This window comes from Neomonachus schauinslandi, chromosome 5, assembly GCF_002201575.2.
Source record: "Neomonachus schauinslandi chromosome 5, ASM220157v2, whole genome shotgun sequence".
Lineage (NCBI taxonomy): Eukaryota > Metazoa > Chordata > Mammalia > Carnivora > Phocidae > Neomonachus > Neomonachus schauinslandi.
Window position 1 is genome coordinate 138145981 of NC_058407.1, and position 21343 is coordinate 138167323.

The 21343-nt window shown below is 57.8% G+C and overlaps 1 protein-coding gene across 2 annotated transcripts in view; it reads right to left on the reverse strand.

Moving 5' to 3' along the window:
• Nucleotides 1-21343, reverse strand: part of LMF1 (lipase maturation factor 1) — a 99407-nt gene that overhangs the window by 17573 nt on the left and 60491 nt on the right. For both annotated transcript variants that reach the window (XM_044915046.1, XM_021698067.1), the window contains exon 5: nt 10518-10583. In XM_044915046.1, the coding sequence (XP_044770981.1) occupies nt 10518-10583 (66 nt within the window). The remainder of the gene's footprint in view (nt 1-10517; nt 10584-21343) is intronic.

Consider the following 21343-nt stretch of genomic DNA (forward strand, 5'->3'; position numbering starts at 1 on the left):
GGGCTTTCCAGCAGAAATAACCCGTCCGTCTGGGTCCGGGAGAAGCTGAGCCGTCCCCGCGGCCTGGCAGAGGCCCAGCCTGCAGGCTCTCTAGCTGCCAGCCCCACCTTCGGGTAGCGATGCTCCATCCACCCGGGGCCAGCTCACCGTGTCTTCTGCAGGCTGGCACCTGGGATGAGGGCTGGGGGAGGACACCGGGCTTGCAGGGCATCTGACGCCGCCCCCAGGTCATGCCTGCGGCAGCGGCAACCCAGACAGAAGATCGCTGAGAGAGTGTATGAGGGTTTTGAGGAGAAGGCTATGGCCCAAATTGGTAATCTCCGTGGGGCAGCTGCTGCGAACTCTTGTTGGCGCACGCCTGTGAAGCGCTAAGACCTGCTCAGCAGAAGCCCCCACCCGACAGCACCAGGAAGCCCGCGCAGCCTGGGGGCAGCCGGACGGCCGGGTGGTCGGCAGGTGTGAGCCCAGAGTGGCCCGTGCCCTCCACACACGCAGGCGCCGTGGAATTCCTCCAAAGTACGGCTCTACTTTCCCAGGGCCCGCACCGCCCGTGGAGGGACTGGGCTCCTCCTGTGGGTTTATGACCTGCTGGGCGTGGGGGTGGGGGGCGGCAGCTCTACCTGCGCCGTCTGCACGGCCGGGGAGGGTCCCGAGGCCTCCCTTCTCCTGCAAGCCCGGGACAGAGTTTTATTTTTGTTTGCACTGAAGCTGGAAAAAAACACTGTGTCATAAAATCTGGCCGTAAACCCTGGAAACGGCGTCTGGAACATCGCACCCCGTAAAGCAGGGGAAGGAGAGCCCAGTGCTGCCTCTGGCAGGAAGCTCGGCCACACTCACCCTTGCGGTCACAGCTCGTTGGAGAATTGCGGCCAAGTGTCCAGAGGGCCGCTCAGTTTGGATGCCGGCAGCTGGCCAGCCCTGACCCCTGAACATTCTACAGCTGGTTCCCTTAAGAAGAGACACTTTTAAAGAAGAAAAACATGAGGAAAACATGAAGGGTGAGGAAAACATGAAGGGTGATAAAAACAGTTCCAGGATTTGGGGAAAGCAACGTTCCTTCATGTTGGCTCCAGCGCCGTCCCTTCCAGGCCCTCAGTGCTAAGTCTGAGAGAGACAGAATGGCTTTTTCAGCCATTTTCCCATTTTAGGGACTGTAAACTATGTGTTTGAGGTTTTAATGAGAAAGGGAACACACATAATTCTTGTCTGAAAAACAAGTTTCTGCAAACCCTCAAGCTGCCCACATTGCGTTTCAGCAGGAGACTCTGTGAAGTCGCACCCCCTCCATCAGCCCAGGACCCCTGCCGCTCGCGGAGCCAGGGGCTGAGGTGTCCACACAAAGGCCACTGGGAAGTCTGAGTTCCCGTCTGTCTTCGGGGTGGGGGTGCTCCCCTGTACACCGGAGGCGTCTGCCTGCTGGCAGTTCCCTGACGGCAGGAGAGGGCAGATCACTTGCACCTGTCTGGTGAGGGTCTTAGGATAAAACCCGAAGACTGACGGTGTTCGCGCACGGCTGTTCGCTGGCTTCCCATGGACACCGGGAAGGGTAGGGCCCCAGATGTCGGGGTCGAGGGCTCCGTCCTGAGTGAGGCCACGGCGGGCCCAGCGGTGGCCACACGGGTGCTCATCTCGGGAGCTGGGGCCACCTGAAGGCCACCTTCCCTTCCCACCCAGATGACAGGCGATGGAGAAGGAAGAGCGAGCTGTAAAGGTGGTGGCGCACAGGACGGGGACAGGACTGGACACTGGGGTGGGCTGTGGTGGTGCCTCCCCAAGAGCTGCGCCCCAGCACTCCCCCTCAGGGGTGCACTTCCCGCCTGACCGTGGGGAGAGGCCGCATCCCAGCAAGAGGGCAGCGCAGCCACATCTTTCAAGGATGGACGTAAATCTGCCAACCTAAGACTCTGTCCCTGTCAAGATTCTCCCAAGCAAGGGGGAGAGAGGCCTTTAGACCAAAACCCTGCCGGCAGCAAACCTGCACACGAGCAAGGTGAGGGACGTCCGGTCGGCAGAGAGAAAACACATGGAGGCCAGGTCTGCGCGGAGGGGAGAGCCCTGGAAATGGTGAGTATGAGGGTGAACGCAGGAGACTGTCTGCCAAGTTTCAAAGGATAATTTGAAAAAAATAGTAACAAGGTGGTACGTAACCGTGTGACCACAGCCGCAGGAAGACCAGGAGGGAAAGTGAGAGTGTCATTGTCATGGTCCCATTCAGTCCCGTATGACTTACAGGATAAGCACAGTCCTCGCTTGGAGGAAAGCTGTGACGTGCGCAAGAGTCTTTGTGAACCCTAACACTACCACGAAAACAAAACAGAGCTAATAAGCCAAGAGAAGTAAAGAGAAGGAGCTGTAGAAGACATCTAAGTAATTCAAAAGAAGCAGAAAAAGATAAAAAAAGATCTAAACAAATGGGAGAAAGAGCAAACGAACAGCAGGATGGTGGTCTGAAACCATGTCAAAGTGCTCACTTGGTGCAGACGGTCAAAACACGCCATTGAAAGGCAGATTTTAGGGGCGCCTGGGTGGCTCAGTCCGTTAAGTGTCTGCCTTCAGCTCAGGTCATGATCCCAGGGTCCTGGGATGGAGCCCCGTGTCTGGCTCCCTGCTCAGGGGGGAGCCTGCTTCTCCCTCTGCCTGCCTGCCTACTTGTGCTCTCTCCCCCTCACACACTCTCTCTCACAAATAAATAAAATCTTTAAAAAAAAGGCAGAATTGGTCAGACTGGATAAAACAACAAGACCCAAGTGCACACTGCATGCGAGACACACACTTCAAAGGTGAGGGCGCATGGAGGGGAGCAGTCAGGCCCGGGAGGACGTGGCCGTGCCAACACGAGTGGCAGGCGAGCTGGAGCATCTGCGTGGGCGTCACACAAGCAGACCTCAGAAGGACCGTGACCAGGGATGAGAGGTCGTTTCTTAAGGCTGACGGAAAGAGGATCATGAGGAGGTCCCGGCACTCAGACACTTAACGTCCTCGTACCAGAAGTTCTAAACGCACTGAGCAGAACCGCAGACGACCATGGCTAGAGATCCACAAGTCCACAGTTCCTGCTGCACATTTCAGGCCCCTCTCTCAGCACTGGCTAGGACAAGGAGACAAAAACAGGGACGTGGGAGGCCTGAAGCCACTTATCAAGCACTTGACTTCACGAGCACTCACACAACACAGGACATTCCTTTTTTAGGCTCAAATGCAACATTCACTGAGGCCATATTCTGGGCCACGAAACAAGCCTGAATAGATTATAACACGTGTCATCTCCGACAATGATGGAATTAAATTAGAAATCAGTAACAGAAGGATACCTGCAAAGTTCTCACCTATTTGGGAACTCGGTCACACTGACTGACTAGCCTTCACGGAGTACACACTCCAGTATATGTGTCACTAATCTGAGGACAACCTCGGGGTTGTTACCAGTTTAAAGTCGGGGAAACAGTGGAGCCGTGAGGTAAGTTCCTTAGGAGCATATAAGCCAGAGTGGCCGCGAGGGGGCAGGCAGCACGGGTCTGTATGAACAGCAGGGAGTGACACGGCCCTGGGCTCAAGTCTCAGTGCTAGCAGCAGTGACCGTCACTGACCCTGAGGCTGTGCCCCTGCCTCGCATGGTCTTGGCCCTTCCCGGTGACTCTGGGGAATGGGCTGCACCAGAAGCGCCTGGCCAGACCGTGTTCCCCTCCTGGCCCCAGCGCTGACTCCTCCAGTCCCCAGTACATACAAAAAAACATTTTCCCATAAAATCACTAAAACCGCCAAGGGACAAAGCATATAAGCCCTGACTCCCAACCCGCTGGAGGTAACTCAGTCACGGCTTCTATCAAGTTAACATTTGTAGCTTTCATGGTAATGTCAACCTTGATTCAAATTACTTCCAGACTAACCGACCCTCATCAAGTTACGGTACAAAACAGCTGGCAACCCATGTCCTGGGGCTGCAATTAAAGGTAGGACCCCCTGGCCTGAGACACACACGGAAGCCTCCTGAAAGCCTCCTGAGCTGGGGCTGGTCTGGGAAGGCAGGAGGAAGGTTCTGCTGTGCTGGGTGGGGGCACCGGCGCAGCACCTAAGGCCATGGGCATACCTGGAAAGGGTGTGCGGGCTGTGAAACACGGTGGTCAGTGCTCTGGCCCAGCACTGGCTGCCTGGGAGGGGCGGAAGGCTCCCGCCGGCATGGCCATTCTGGGCGGCAGGGCCCGTCCCTGGGGCTCAGCCCACCTCAGTCACCCCTGTGAGCACCCTGGCGTGGCTGCAGAGGTCGCGGGCATCCAGGAAGGAGAGCCTGGCCTGGGCCCTGGGGTCAGTGTGCTTAGAAGGACCACAGGTGGGGCAGGGCTGGCTGCAGCTGGTGACCATCCTCCTGTAGGAGGTGGGTGTTCCAGAACCCTTGGTGGGGCCTCTGCAGCCCCCACTGGCAGGGCAGATCTGGCTGCTCTTCTTCTGGGGGTGTTGGGCACAGCCCCTGCCCAAGGCCAGCCCTGCCAGTCTGTCTGAAATAACCGGGCATGCCTGAGCTGGCTCTGCTTACAGCCCTGATGAGAGGGACCATCTCATGCTTGGGACCAAAAGACTATTAAATTTCCCCAATTCTGCAGCAACAGGATTACATTCTCCCCCCCCCCGGCCCCGCCCACCCCAAGCACGTGTAGAATGGATTCCTTGAGACCCTTGTAAGCTCTGCTTTACCTCTGGGGGAGGGAGGGGTGCAGCCAGGAAGGAGGAACCTGCCCCTGGCTGGGGGTTCCGTGTGCAACACAGCAGTCCCCTCTGCAACCCACCTGTTCGTTATTAAAACAAAACAAACCACCTGGGGAAACCTGGCAAGCTCCTTCCTGATGACAACCGACTTGGGCAAATCAAGTGGAGACAGACGGAACATTCCACAGCAAAGTGGCTCACGGCTGGTGCTGATGTCCCTACCGCTGAAAGCAAGTCCGTGTCCGCAGGCATTTTGACACCAGTGATCCCATCTATGTTGGGGACAACTCAAACATCAGGAAACCGGACACTGTATCCTCCAGCCTGTGAGGGGGACAGACAGGCAGACGCAGAAGCGGGTGCCGCGAGCCTCCCCCCAGTCACAGAGTGCCTGGCCCGGGGATGCTGCTGGGGAGCAACGGCGTCAGGGCCTGGCCTGTGTCCCGGACGGGGCCTAGCCAGGCCCGGGGACAACAGAGGGCTCCGGCTGCCTCTCCCGGTGACATGTGATGGGGCTAAGAGACCTGCATGGAGAGATGCCACATCTGTGCGGGATGGCCCGGGTGTTGGTTTGTCACAATACTTGTCTACTGGGAAGTTTTCTGTCATGAGAAAGAAAATCACGACAGCAGAAAACTAGGTCTCAGCAGAGACATGCAGTCAAGCCCCAGGCTGCAGTAACCCTCAGCTGTGGCTAACCGGCGCCTGAACATGGCTGAAGACGTGGCCTCAGGCGGCCACCTGTGTCCTCCTCGATCTGCTGTCCCTTGTCGTGTAGGGCTGGGATGCTCCCCCAGGTGGGCAGACGGGAGTGCCTGCCGTTAGAGATGGAGGATGTCAGCCGTCTGTCAGCCTCTGTCCCTCCTGCAGCTATGACAGAGCAGATGTGAACCCAGGAGAAGAAACTAGGTGCATGTTGTAAACCATGATAAGATACAAACCACCCCCAGAATGGAAGAACACGGCCGAGGGTTTCCACCCACTGGTGGTGTGCGCGTCGCCCGGGGGGGAAGACGCAGGCCAGCTGGGTGAACGGTCACAAGAGAGCAGGCAGGGGGACCATGCCCGGGGCCCCTGGGCTGCGACGGACATCGGTGTCACCTGGGGCCAGCAGAGCCAGAGACGCGCCCCCCCGTGTGGGCAGACTGTGTCCAAGATTTCTGTCAGCGAGGGTGTGCGCCAGTGCACAGAGGCGGGACGTCCTACAGTGAACCGCACATCTGTGCGCGGCCGCGAGACGGGCCCCGGAGCCGGGGTGGCCCTCAAGGTGACACAGCCCACACCGCGGGCATCCTGATCTTGGGGTGCACGCACGTTACTGTCAGGCGCAGCCCTGTGCTCCGAGACCCTGTGGCTATGAAGGGGGATGGCCTCCTGACCGGAGCTGCGTCAACTTTAGGAAAGAGAATCCCTAAGAGAGAACTTGGAATCGGGGGTTCTCCCAAGTGCCCAGGTCTCTACTGCTGCGCTCCCCAGCGGTAACGCTCTGGTTCGAAGGGCAAGTGTACTGGCTTTCTTGCAGGGGTGCGGCTCAGAGGGAGGGAGCCAAACGTGGGGCAGGGGCGCGTGCATTCAGAGCCGGGTCTTTGGACAGCCTGTCTTCTCCCACCCTCGCAGATGAGCGGCCTGACGCTTTCAGAAGCACTTTACGCGCCTTATGTCTATGATGAACACATTTTAGATGCTCCATTTTATAGGAACAGTGCCCGATGTTGCCTCTTAAACCGTAGAAGGAACCGTGTGGGGGAATGGGGGCTGCTCACGCTCCGTCACTCGAACCTTCTCAGTGGTATCTGCCAGGACTCACCCGCTCCAGGGCCTTGAAACCACGGACTTGCGACCCATTTCCCAAGTCCTCCACGGAGTGCACAGAGCTGCAAGGGGACTGTGGCCAGGGGGGTGGGACGTGCTCCAGGCGTATGCCCCTAAGATTGCTGTTTGGGACTAAAGGGGAGGAGATCCCACTCAGTAGGGGAGGGTGGCCTAGCCCAGGCCACCGTGGTAGCCAGCTCCCAGGGTCGCTGTTACCCTCCTGGACTAGGGCATTCGCCTTTGCAGCCTCCAGGCCCTCTGGGGCAGCACGAGGTGCTGCAGCAGTGCTGCAGGGGTGTGGACAGCAAGGAGTTAAGGATGAAGGGCACTGTGCCCCCTCCTCTCCTCCTGCCTGCAGGGCTCTCAAAGACCGGAGCTACTGGGCGCCCTCCCAGTGGGCCCCAGGGCTGAGGGGCTCATGGACGGGAGGAGCAACGTCCAGGGACACGGAGCTACCGATGGCCCGCCTAGGAGCGCCAAGTGCTCACTGAGAACTGTTACCACCGTGACAAGGAACCATTTTCCACCTCAACATAGCTGAACAGGTGCGTTCGAGACGGGTGGCAAGAGGCCTTCCTGACCGCACAAGACCAAGGGGAAATCTTGAGTAAACCTGGCTGAAGCTGCCCTGACGCTCAGGTGGTTCCCAGTTAGAGAAACGGGCAGCAGGAAGTCAGTGCTGAGGGCCAGGCCTGGTGCTCAGCGGACCCTCGGGGGTGAGCAGGACGAGGCACCATGTGTGTGGACAGCCTTGCGGGCACCCTACGACATGGACGCAGGGGAGCGCATCAGTGACGGTGGGCATGCGGCCCCACGCGTGGCACGGACCCCGGCTCCTGAAGGGCCTGCTGCGGCGTCTGGGCTCCGCAAGCTAGCTGCCCCTGCACAGGCTTGAACCTTGGGCTTCGAGGTGCAAAGGACATGACACAAAGTCCCCTCCAATGTGCCACAGGCTGCAGACCTCACAGGTGATGGGAGCAGACAGTGACTGGTGACCCCAGACGGAGGGTCAGCTCTGCGTGCAGGACTTTGGAGCAAAACAACAGCGTCCGTGTCGGTCAACTCTCGCACAGCCTGGGGTGGGGCACCGACCTGACCCCCCGAAGGGCCGCAGGTGGGACCTGCCAAGCCGCCAGCGAGGCGGGACTCCTGCAGCAGCTTAGCGACCGCACCACATGCTCCTCACAGCGTACCCCCAGCCGCGGCGGAGGCCCTTGCTCCGTTGCGTGTGTACGTCCAACGTGCGTGAGTCACTGAGGTGTACGTTTGGTAACCAAAGCTTTCCAAAGTTAACAAGTCGGCATCCCGACTAACTTGGACTGAGTGCGGCGGTCACCTGGGGACCTGAACACTGCTGACAGCTCGCTGCCCCGCGCGGAAGGCTTGTGCACCTCACGGCGGCCTGGACAGGACGCAGAGCCGCCGCCTGGCAGCAGCATTTTCCTTTCCTCCTTTGCCGAGCGCCTGGCAGCCGGGTGACCCTGCGGCCTTCCTCATGGATGCTTTCACTGGCGTCACTGGTGGAACCCATGAGCCTGGGGACGACGGTTCCAGGGACCTCCTTCTCAGGGGTGACTGGCTTTGCCATGGCGGCTCAGGGCCACCGTGGCTTGGCCTGGGCATGTCTGTGGAGGTCTGCTGCCCTTTCTCTCCCCCATGGTGGCTGATGACCATACCCGCTGGTGCTGCCCCAGCCCCTTCTGCTCCTACTGAGTCCCCCAACGGCCACATGTAGGTAAAGCGAGGACATAGACGGGGGACGTGGGGGTGAGCCTGTGGTGTCACATGAGGGCCTCTCTTGCTAGCCTCCTACTCCCTGCAGGATCTGGGGGGCTCACAGGGTTGGGGCATCAGGGCTCCCCTCCAACGACCTCCCTGCAAGGCCTCGCCATGGTAACACACCACGTGGACAGCATGCCTGTGAGCAGACCGGCTCAGGGTGAAGTAGAAGCAGCTACGAGCAAAGCCTGGGCTCTCGTCTCGGCCGGAAGCCGCTCCCTCCTGCTCACCCATGTGCTGCGCCCCATCGGCCCCACCACTGTCCCCAGCAGGTCCCTCCTATGAGGCTCCTGCCAGTGGTGTCCTGACAGTGAATGAGGCAGGCCCTGCTGCCACCCACCAAGGACTGGAGGGGTCCAGGTCACTGAGGACAGGCCGTGTGGCCCCTATCCTGGTCTCTGACAGGCAGACGACAATGGGTTCTGCAGGCAGCTAACAGCACGGGGGGTCCCAGGCCTGACTCCTCACCTCACCCTAGTTCACAGAGCGTGTGGAAACAAGATCGACTGAAGGAAGGCCCTTGCTCCTTGACAGAATCAGAGTGGTTCTGTTCCTCCAAGGGACCTGACCCAGAGGCCACAGGCCTCCCACTTGATGACCAGGGCCCCACATGGTCATTGGGCCAAGACTCAGCCTGTCCTTGAAGACCGACTTCAAGTGGCCTTGACCTCACACCATACCAACATCACAGGTGCCTGGCCCCCTCCCCAGGATATGGGTCACAGGCCCACCGTCTGCCCAAGTCCTGCCCAGGGCTGTGTGCGGAGATGCAGGAACTCTGCCCTGGTGTCCCCTGACTCAAACCCTTCTGAGGACGCACCCAGCTTGGGGGGTGGGTGGGTGTCAACCAGCCTCGCTGTGTGGGCTCACCTGGTCCTCTCCCTGCTGGCCAAGACTCCTTCTGTGGACCGAAATCAGAGTTACAGGCCCTGTATCCACCCTGGTCAAGACCTGCAGGCAGAGAGAGCAGGCTTCGGCGCCAAGGGGATTCTAGCACACACTCCCTCTGCACACGCTGGACAGTCATGGGCCCTGCCCGCAAGCTGCTGGGGGCCACTGTGGGCTTGTGGCGGGGCCAGGACAGAATGGAGGGCCTCCTAGCTTAGCCCCTGGGGCCCCCTTCCCTCCTGTAGAGCCAGAAACATTTCCTCTCTGGCCCTTTACAGGACATCGGCTCCAGGACCAAAGGAGGGACTCATGGGCCCCTGGGCAGGAGGGGAGGGGAGTCTGGAGGGACGCGGGGAGATCTCCAGTCTGATACCCTGCTAAGCACAGCATCCGTGGGACATCCCTGCCCCCAGGCTGGTTAACAGATGACACAGCCGCGGACACACCCAGGCCTCCCGAGGTGGCATCTACTGGACACATTCAGGACTGAAAAGCCAGAAGAGGCATGAGCCTGTCGCAAGCACCTTTTACACAAGAGCAGGTACAAGTCACTTTCCTGTATGGGAACCATAAGCCAGGGGTGGGAGACACGGAAGAAAACGTCCCATCTGACAGGTGGCGCTCCAGGCGTGTCAATGTTTTTGTGGCCGACGAGAGGGAAAGGGCAGCTGGCAGGCATTCACGGTATAAATGGGCAAGTGGATGAGGTCGCTCTGACCAAGTGCCCTAGAGTTAATTCGTTCCCAGGGAGACCTGGTCCCAGCCCCCCACAAACATGTGAGCCATCAGCAGGGACAGGAATGTCCAGAGGGGCTTGGATCTGGGTGGGGTCCCAGGGAAGGGGGCGGAGAGGACGACTGCCTAAAGCTTGGGGTCAAGGTGGGGGAGGGGACCATGGAAATCTGAGGACAGCAGGACTCGCACCTCCCACCATGTCCGTCTGCCATGATTTGGGGAACAGGGCGGGCGGCAGAGTGACTCCCACTGTGCACTCTCCTGGGGGCATGTGGGGCCAGCCCTGATGCCAGGAGGGAGGATGCCTAAGCAGGACCATGGACAGTGGTGGAGGGACCAGCGCCCAAGCAGAATGGACCCCGTGACCCACAGCCATGGGGGCCAGGAGCCCCATCTGCCAGCCCAGCACACGGGACACCCTGAAAACTACCTTGGGACCTACTTGTGCTCCGACAAGAAAGCAAGCAGGAGAGGGCATCCCTGTGACCCAAGGCGTGGCCTCTAAGAGGCTGCAGCTATAGTACAAGTGCTGGTCCCCATGGGCGGGGTAGCGGGGCGGGTGGGGGACAGGGAGCTCGGCCTGCGGCCGCCATGCAACCTACCTCATAGTGGAAGTCCATGCAGGTGAGGTCCCGCCAGCACCGGTCTCCCCGGATCTTGATCAGGCCCTGCCAAGGCAAGACAGACAGGAACATGAGCCACTCCAGAGGCTGGCAGTGGTCCCCGGGGCGTGCAAACCAGCCACAGGCAGGAGGACCCAAAGGAAGCTTCAAGGGAGCGGAGGAGGGTATCTCCTGCCTGAAATACGTAAGAGGTAAGACGTAAATGAAGCTGTAGCAACAGCACATTGAGGGCTTCCTGACAGCCGAGGTCAGACCATGCGCATGACACATCCAAACTACCGGCTTCCTTGGATAGAGACAGTACCTTCTGTGGTTTCTCAAAAACTTGGGTTTTCTGAGCATCATTGCAGGAATGTATTTCTGAGGCTTTAGAAACGGACACTGACAAAGCTACGGTCAGATGCTAGACCAAGGAAGGGATCCAGAAGGGAGCTGCGTCTCACTCACAATGGCAGTGAGCAACTCAGAAGCTCAGGTGTGCTAGGCCAAGCCCTCCCCAGTGGCTCGAGCGCTCACTCCCCCCGCGGGAAACCTGGGTGCCCGGGCCCACATATGTCTAGGTTATGGCTTTGCTGCTGGGGCACAGGGCCATGGCTGTGGAGGAAGGGTCCCTGGAATGGCCTGCAGCTGAGCTCCCAGCACCCCCAGCACCGTGCCCCACCCCCCACTTTCTCTTGGGAACTCGTGGCTCCCTTCCTAAGTCAGAGGCTGTCCCCTGCCAGCTCTGCAAGCTCTGCTTGGGTCCCAGAGATTGAGTTCTGTGTCTTACATAAGAGCTGAATTAGAAGGTGAGGAAGTACGGGGAGAGAAACAAGCGTGGGATGCAGCTCGGCTTTCTCTTATGATGCTGGTTTTTACAGCTGCGACTGTTCTGGGCTGAGTCCCGCCCGGTCAGCAGATACAACCGCACAGGCCCAGCCTGGCACAGAGGAGGGCCCACCCTGGTTGGGGTGGTGCGGGCGTGTGGAAGGTGCAGAGAAGGCACGCTGGGCTCTGGAGGAGGAGGGTGGGCAGCCCTGGAGAAGCGGGGACAAGCTGGAGGAGGAACGAGCAAAAGGCAGACGCCCCAGGCAGCAGGTGTGAGGGAAACCAAGGACTTGTGTGTCCGGAGCAGAGAAGACCAGGAAAGGCTGTGTTAGACAAAGCCCAGGGGCCCCTGGGCCACAGTGTCAGGTTCGGGAAGGGACAGAGCTGGCTGGTCAGGGCCGAGGCCGGGATGGTGGCCATCAGGAGGGGTGGCGCTGCCAGCTGTGGCCCCAAGACCCTCGGCTCTACTTCCTCACAGGCGCCCCGTGACCGTGGTCTTCAGTCCCATTAGCAGAACAGCCTCGCAGCAACATCGAGCTGAGTGGATACATACCAGGGGTGGTGGCCCAGGCATAGACACCTAAAAGGGACTTTCATGCAGGGAAGGACCTTGGGGTGGTGAGGGCTCTGAGCGGGGGACAGGACGGTCCTTTGTCAGCAGGCCTCTGTGGCCGTCCAGGCAGAAGGACCATCCAGGAGTTGGGACGTGTCTGGCACGTGGAGCCCACAGGATGGGCTGAGAGGCAGCATGGGTGCGGAGTGGGGAGTGGCATGGACACAACAACACTCAAAGGAGCAGGGACAAGACACGACAAGGAGGTCCCAGGGTCGTGTGGCAGCCCTTCAGGCCTCCACAGACGAGTGGCAGTGCTCCCGCCATGCACATGGGCTCAGCAGGAGCTAAACGTGCAGCTGGATAGCCGGTTTACAAACCTATCCCCCAGGGATCCTAGCATTCTGGCGTCCTGGGCCCTGACCCACCAGCGGCTCTGACAAGGGGCGTGCACACGGTGCGCCCTCCGCCAGCCCGGCCACCAGGCCTCAGGGGCCGTGCGCGCCCCCACACAGAGCCGCACGCCAGGCACCTGGGTGGTACTATTTGAAGATGAGTCCCCGTCTTTCTGGAAACTGGGTTTGCTTAGGTCACAACAGTGCCAGAGACACAGCCCCTGGCTGCAACTCTTTGGCACATTCAAAGAGCCACGTGCCCGCTGTCCAGACCTGAGCGTGTCTGACCTGCGGCGCGGGTGGGAAAGCGGCACGATCACACGACAGCCCCGTGAGCGACGCTCCGTTCCCCGCACCCCTCGGAATCCAAGAGTGGGTCTCTTTAGAGACTCAAACCAGGCAGAGAAGAAAAAAACAAAATAATTAAAATGTCATTCAAGTTCTAAGCTGATATGAGACACTTAAAAGATCTGAGACATTCTTCCGGGAGCGGAGAGTAATTATATTCCTCCCCATCCACTGACTTCTCCCTATAGTGCAGATGTCAGATTTTCCACGGATTTTTCCTTCCTGAGTGAGCGTCAAAGGAACAAAGACTTCTGTCAGCCTTTTTCAGCCCAAAATTAATTCTGAAAAAATGGCTCAGACAAGCCAGTACCAGGCCAGACCTGAAGAGAGCCACGTGACCCACAGCTGTCCACCCCTGCTCTCTGGGGAAGGTAGGATGCGAGGTGCTGGGACATTCCAGGCTGCCAGGGCAGGCTCAGGCCTTGTGGGGAGTTGGGGGCGGGGGGCAGGAGCATGAAGGCCGCCGCCCAGGGACACGGATGGGCCTCTCCGGATGCTTGCAGTTCCCAGGACGTGCTTCTGACACCCCCATTTGGAGACAGGAGGCCCAAGGCCTTGCCGCAGGAAGGACATCTGTTTCTCCATGCTGCATGCTTCACCCCGAGCCGAGGGTGAGGAGGGGCTGCCAGGCCTGCAGCTGCACCCAGGTGAATGGCCTCCTCATAGGAAGCCGTCTGCAGCAAGCCCATCCTGAGTGCACCCTGCCCCCCGCTCTCTCACTAACAGGGCTGCCTCCTCCCTCTGCAAACGCTGGGACTGGGCTACGTCGGGGCTCCTTCCCTCAGAGTTCCAGAAGCCTCGATGACCCCGGGCCATGCACACTAACGGGCTCATGGGGTTCAGGAGGATGCCTGTGGCAGGCCTGGCAGTCTGGGATGTCACTCAGGCTTCCTGCAATCCCTCTCCTCTGGGGGCTGAACAGGCGAGTGGGGGGGAGCTCTATGTCTTGGGTGAGTTTGAGATTCATGGTCATGTGCCCCCTATTTGGCACTGGGGTCACAGGCATATGTGGGCACCTCTCAGGGCTGACCTGTCTCCATGCCACCCTGGCCCCTTCACGCTCGTGCTGTCTCGGGGTGCTGTCAGCACTTGCCTGGCCCAAGAACAGCCATAAAGAAACCACCCTGAATCCAGTGCGCACAGCGCAGTGAACGCTGCTGGCAGGTGCCGGAAACACGGGCTTGTGGGGGGGGGTGACTGATGGTTTTGCGTCGTCTCCGAAGCTGGCGTCTCTGCCAGTGGCCGGCCGTGCGAGGGGCTGCAGGGAGCAGGGAGGGCACCACAGGCGCTCGCAAGCCACAAGGACTCGATACCCATTTAGGCCCAGGCTGTTCCGAGCCGAGTGTCTGGAGATGGAGACAGACAGGAGCCGAGGGGGCGAGTGTGGGGCTGTGAGCAGGGGCTGAAGCGGAGGCCAGAGTCCAGAGCACCACAGACTGCCCTTTCCAGAAGTACTGGAGTGTGTGGTCTGGCCCCCTGCGCGCTCACGGGAAAGCCCCTTGCTTCGCGGTCCGTGTCCGTGCGATGAAGCGGCTCGGAGTAAGTGCTCTCCTGTATGGGGATCCCAGGATGGGACGGCAAGGACCTGGTGACCCCCACTCGGGGTTGGCCTTCACGGGGGTGCACTGCACTCACTCCAACAGTTACCTCATTACATCTGACAAAATTTTACTGGCGGCATCTGACTCCGAGGAGGGGCCCTGACTTATCTCCCTGGTCTGCAGCTGTTTGCTGAGGTGGCTAGCAGCGCCTCTCCCGAGCCCCCGTGCCGGCCATGGTCCGACCTCCATGGGGCTGCAGCACCTCAGCAACATAGGAGGGGAGCACACGAACAGGGAAACTGCTTCCGGGGCAATTCCAGTCCACTCACAAGGCAGCCACTGGGCCTCCAAGGCAATGGGAATCTTCCCTCCCACAGAAGTGGTGTGAGTCTCACGAGGGAGAGGCCGGAGGCCGAGGAGTGGCTTGGACACCGCGGCAGCAAACAGCTCTGATGCAGGGCAGACCCAGGGGTCCCGTGCTCCGCACACATCCAGAAAACTCGCTGCACAACACCCCCCCCCCCCCCCCAGCCACGCCAGAGGCTCGACGGCAGCAGCACAGATGGGCGCAGGTCAGGATGTAAAGAGAAGCATGCTGCTCACTCCCGGCCCTGTGCCCACACACGGCTTCCACTGGGCATCGGTGGTCGGGCAGCTGCCTTCGCTCTCTGGGGCGGGGGGCCCCCAGGCCTGGGGTGGCTGCATTGTTATGCCTTGCTTACCACCCCCAGGTATGCGGAGTTTACCGGGCTGCACCTCACAGCAAGGGCTGTGAGGAAAACGTAAACCCGTGACACCCTCTTAATCAAAGGTTGAGCTATAACTTAACATGAAACAAAACACACGCATCGTAAGTGTTCAGTGTGTCCTGACAATTGCACACAATCAGATGCCCGTCATCCCAAACAGGATGCAGCCGTCCATCCCACAGAACGTTCTCTGGGACCCCTTCCCAGGCTATTCAGGCCCCGCTCACCAGGAGGCAGCTGCGGCCAGCGCCAACTCTGTCTGCTCCTGGACCACCCCAGACGGCCCCTTGTACGGACGTGCCCTTTACATCATGCTGATGGACCTTGGTTGTTTCCAGGTCTGGCTGTTGTGAACAGGTCTGCAGGTGCGTGCAAGCCCCTGTGCAGACACAGGCTCTCCTTTCTGCCGGCAAACCCGCAGGAGTGGGAGGCCGGCTTGCAGGGCAGTCTCGCCTGGTGGGGCCTGCCGACTGCTCTTTGCGAGGCTGCATCCCCTCCCCAAACCAGCGCTGTGCCCCACGGGGTGCCCACCAGCAGGACATACTGGTCCCACAGTGGACTCCTCAGATCTCCGTCCTCCAAGTGTGTTTGAGCTTAATGCCTGCCTTTCTACTGCGGTTTCTGTGTTCTAGATGTTAGTTTTTGGTTCGGCCAGTGCACTGCAAATATTTTTCACAGTCTGTGGCTCGCCTAGTCATTTTCTTTTTTCTTTTTTTTAAGATTTTATTTATTTATTTGAGAAAGAGAATGAGAGACAGAGCACGAGAGGGAAGAGGGTCAAAGGGAGAAGCAGACCCCCCGCTGAGCAGGGAGCCCGACGTGGGACTCGATCCCAGGACTCCAGGATCATGACCTGAGCCGAAGGCAGTCGCTTAACCAACTGAGCCTCCCAGGCGCCCTTGCCTAGTCATTTTCTTAGTGCTGTGTTTTGATAACAGAAATTTTAATATCAATGAAGTATGTTTAGCAAAAAATTTTTTAATGGTTATGGCTTTTTTGTGTCCGGTCAAAGAATCTTTGCTTACCCCAATGTAAGTGTGTTATCTTTGGGAACCTTTATTCTCCTGGCATTTATGTTTGCAAAACAAATCCTGTGCCTGCCCCAGTGTTTGACCTTGTGCCTCAGTTGGAAATGGGCCGACTGTACCTGTGTGGGCGTGCTTCCGTGAGGTGTTCTCCCAAGTGTTCTTCTAGAACTTGACGGTGTTGCTTCTGCACTTCTGTCCACAGTGGTAGAGTTTGGTGCAGATGAAACAGTGCCCAAGTTCATTGTCCTCGCTTGCAGATTTCCCATCACTTTGGCACCGTTCGCTAAGAGGGGCTTTCCTTTTTCCACTGACTTGACTCGGGACTCTTGGTTGAGTATGAGCTGACAGGAGAGATGTAGTCCATTTCTCTAACTTAGATCAATGCCACACTTCAGTTTTAAATTAAGCTGTAAAATCAGGAGGTGTCTCCCCCAGCTTTGTTCTTTTTCAAAATTCTGTTTTTCTGGGTACACTTTACAGTCAGCACGTTAACTTCTCCAAAAAGCCCACTAGGAGCGGGACAGGAATGGCCTCGAATCAGCACACGCACTTGGATGAAACAGATGTGGCAGTGACAGCATCTTCCTACCTGTGAGGCCTGGGGCAGGTCCAGGCTGAGGCCGCCGATGCTCTGCACTTGCCACACCCGCACCTTAGACGCCCGTAACCAGGCTCATTACCAGGCACTGGAGGTTCTCTTGGCCGCTGCAGATGGTATTTTCCAGATCATCTCTTGTAATGATTCCTTCATCATGCACAAAGTACGTGTGCTTCACAGTGACCTTGTGTCCTGCAACCTTGCGAAGTTCATGTATTCATTTCACTAGCTGCTTTTCAGATTCCGCCAGGTTTTCTGCATCTCTAATCGTGTGTGAACAACAGCATCATTACTTTTCTGCCAAGCTTTATGCTTTCTCTTTTTCCGGTCTTCCTGCACCAAGACTTACAACACAGCGCTGAGAGTTACTGGCAGGAACACATGCCGGCCTGGTCTGGCTGGGTGTGAGCGCTCTAATCCCCACCAGTCAGGATGGGCTGGCCGGGGTTTCAGATGCTGTCCCCGGAAGAAGTCCCCCCACCATCACAGGTGGGTGTCGAACTGTATCATGTGCTTGTCTTCCATTTGCTGCTTTCTTCTATTACTGTGGTGAGTTGCACTCATTGGTTTAAACATGTTAAGCCAACCTTGCATTCCTAAGATAGACCGTGCCTTTTGATTTGCTGATGTTTGGCTAAGGGTTTCTGTGCCTTTGCTCCTGGGGGATGCTGGTCTCTTTCCTTTCTATAATGACCTGAACAGGTCTGGTTTCATAGTCACATAAAACACAACCTGCGAAGTGGTCCTGCCTCCACTGCTTTTCAACAGAGTCTGGGTAGGGGTACTACTGTTCCCTCCTTAAGCATCTGGTAGATTCCGCTGGTGAAGCAATCTGGGCCTATACCTTTCTCTCTGGAAGGGGTTTTGATTACAAATTCAATGTATTTAACAGACATGGAGCTATTTAGGTTTCCTGTTTCCTCCTCCGTTTTGGGAAGCTGCATTTGTGAAGGAATGTGTCCATTTTAGCCAAGCTGTCACGTTTCAGACAGCTGACTCTTACAGCAAGGGCCTTAGACGCAACCGCCGGTGGTCTGAGGACAGCGTCTTCTCCCAGTGCTGACGATGGCAGCCCGGCCATGGCTCCTGGCCCTGCTGAATACGGACCTGAAAAATGTAGGTCCACAGGCCTCACTTTTCTAAATCTCAGATATGGCCTTTTTCTCTTGTGGTAACAGGACAGTCTGCACACGAGCATCAGAAGGGCCCCACTGCGGGTACTACAGCCACGAACATAAGCGGCATGGGTGCTCAGCAGTCACACCCCTGCTGATGAAGCCACGTGGGAAACACACACTGGCATCTCTTCACTGCAGTCACTTAGGGGTCACCTAGACATATGGAACAGGAAAGTTCATGCCGTGTCAGCTTCTGAGAGGTGCCTGGGGGCTCTGGCACATGCCCTCCCCTTCGTGTTGCACCTTCCATTCACTGCACATGCAAGTGACCTGCTCCGGTCACAGCAAAATACACAGCTTAGGATGAAAATGGCTCATTGCAGCTGCGATTTGGTGCATAAGAATTTAGGGTATTAATTTTTTTTGAGGAGTGGAGGGGCAAAGAGGGAGAGAGAGAGAATCTCAAGCTGACTCCCCGCTGAGTGCAGAGCCCAACATGGGGCTCGATCTCATGACCCCAAGATCATGACCTGAGCTGAAACCAAGAGTCAGACACTAACGGCCTGAGCCACCCGGCTGATCCCAGGGTATCAATTCTTAGCTCATATCATGTGAAGGAATAGTAAAAATAACTTACAATCAGTAGAAGTGTAGTACACCACATTGGAAGAACTGCAGAGTATATGCAGAAAGGTGAAAGCCACGCTAACTAAGCGCAAGCAGACAAAAGCTGCTGTGCCCCCAGAAGTGCAGCCTAACGGCGCTGACTCCCGATGGCCACTCTCCCTAGTCCGACCGAGCTGCGGCGTGGGTCTTCTCATGTGCCGCGGCCCGGTCTACACACACTCTCCCTTCCCGTGCAATCCTGCCGCAAGGTTCTCACGCGAGGAGCAGCCAAGTGCCTTGGCCTGCCTGCGGCCCGCGAACCCAGGCCACGTGTGCACCCAGACGGGAGCCCAGGGACAGAGGGGCACAAAGAAGGTGCGGCCTGGTTGTCCAGACGGCAACCACGTCCTGCCTCCCCTCGGTGCTGTCCAGCTCCCGCAAATCCCCGGCAACACGGACACAGCCTCACTTCCCAGGACTTCAGCAACTGGGGTCTCAGCCCTCGGCACAGCACAGGGCGCTGGGCCGGCCCAGGAGCTGTCCAGGACAGCTGTGGCTCTGAAGCCACGTGGGAAGCCCGCTGCCTGGTCCGACTTGGCACGCGGAGGCACCAGACGCAAAGGGTCGGGCTTCGGAGACCAGCTGCGGACATCCTAACCTGCTCCGGGACGAAACCGGCCAGTCCCAATGGAGCTACAAACAGACGTACATATTTCTGTCTTGACAAAAGCAGAGAGTTGAGAGTGAAGTGAAAACCTTTTTAAAGCATAATTAAGGGCAAACTATTATCTTAAATACAGTGACTCAGACACCCACGCTCTTTGCCATTTTCTGCAAATGAAAAAGATTCTCCACACTAATATGGTTGAAATCCATGCGTTTAAAAGAGAAAATTGAGCTGAAACATGCAAGAAACATTCCAGAGAAGCATCTGGTGCGCATTTGCCCCATTCCAGTGGGAGGGCACAGGTGAACATGCTAAGCAGACCTGTGCCTTTGCCCCGAGGAGGGAAGTCCAGTGGGGTCACCTGCATCACCCGGCTGCTCGCCATCTCAGCAGCCTGAAGTGGGGAGCCCCGGTCACTGGAGAAGCCCCCAGCAGGCTGGCTCGCAGCTGCACGAGGGAGCCGCCAGAATCTATAACACGTCAACAGTAGGGTGACGGCTCAGGTCATCATGTAACCTCTCCGTCAGTGGGCGCCAAAGCTAGGAGACGAAGCGGGACATCCCACCCCATACCACCCATGCCTGCAGTTGGTGCAGAGAGTTGGCCAGGAAGCTGGATCCTGTGGTCCTGTCTCGAGCTGAAGCTTCCGGCTGGGCTGATGGTCTTTCCAGGGCTGGAAGGCACATGGTTTTTCTCTGGTGCTCAATGGAGGCACACCAAGGAAAACCTGCCGGTTTGTCAGTCTCCAGCCCTGCCCACAAAGACAGATGTCTCTGCTCTACGTGGGAGCCGACCAGCCATCTCCCCCCGAGGCTTCCCCCGGCTGTTCACCTCTTGTTAGGTTTCAAAAATGATTCATGTCTTGCCGGGAAGCCTGGGGCTGAGGAGCTTTTGTGCACACGCATGCCTGCAGACCCTCACCCCATCAGCACAGGAGACATTCCGGTGGCCCCAAAGTTCCTCCTTGCCTCCCAGTCAGTCCCCACCTCGAATCCTGGAGGGGAAAGCTTCTCCACGGCCATGGCCGCGTGCTGGCTCTGCCGTTCTGGAAGGCCCTGCACAAGGACCCGTACCATGCATCTGACTTCTCTCCCCCAGCACGACACCTGCATGTCAGTCCTCATTCCTCTGCCCTGCTGAGTGCTTTCCATCCCGGGGAGTTAGCATGGGTTGGTACCCATCCTTCTGTGATGGGCTGTGGTTGGTTTCCAGTTCCTGGTGCCGGGGCAGGGCTTTCGTGAGCACATTTCCAGCTCCCCTGGGCCAGTCATAAGGAGCGGAAACACCAACAGGGTGGAGGAGGCGACTTCGTAGGTAAGTGCCTCAACTGCTCCCACACACTCAGGCCATTTCTCACGCCCACAGGAGAGCAGTGCAGGGCAGTTCCTCTTGCTCACACCCCTGCTGCCAAGGGCCCGACATCTGCGTCCTCCCAAATCTGTAGGTTGAAGCCCCGGCCCCCAGTGTGGCCATATTTAGACTGAGGAAATGGTTAAGCGTCAATGAGGCTGTAAGGATGGGGTCCTGACCTGACAGGATTGGCACACGCAGTCAAGACATGGGGGCTTTTCTCCACCAGCAGAGGACACGGCAAGAGGATGGGTGTGCATGAATCAGGAAGAGTCCCCAGCAGGGACGGAAGGCCCCGGAACATGGGTCTTCGACTGCCAGCCTCCAGAACCACGAGGAAGTCAGCACTGTTCAAACCGCTCGGCCTGCAGTATTTTGTGCAGCCCAAGCCAGGACACTTGCCATCTGTAAGTTCAGCTCTTCCTGTGGGCACCTGCAGAACAGTGGCATCTAGTTTCCCTGAGGGCCAGTGAAGCTGAGTAGTTTTTCAAGTGCTTGAAACAGCCATTTGCAGGTCTTTCTTTGTGAAGTATCTGCTAAAACCTCCCCCTTTTCTTTGTTACTGGGCTTTATGTGTTCTTTACGGACCCACCCCAAGCTCTCTGTCAGGAGCAGAGGCTGTGGCTCGCTCACTCTCTACAGAGAACCAGACGCCCGGCACACCACGTCAAAGATGCCGATCTTTCTCAGTTGGACGGACTTGGTCAATTGTCAAAACTAATGGGACGGTGATTTCAGTGTGGGACTATTTTCAGACACATGGACTGTGCCGTTTCAGCTGTCGGTCCTCATGTCCCCACCGCCCAGTCTCACTGACCATGACCTCTGGGAAATCCTGGAACAAGGGATGAGTCTCCTACAATTATTCTTATTCGAGATTTTTCTGGCTATTCTAGGCCCGTGGTGTTTCCATACAAATCTAAGTCAGTTCACCAACTTCTAAAAAGAAAATCCTTCTAGGATTACGTCTGGGTTGCATGAAATCCTCTGACGGGTCTGGGGACAGCTGGGCAGTGAGCAGTTCTGGAACTTCTGACCCACATGT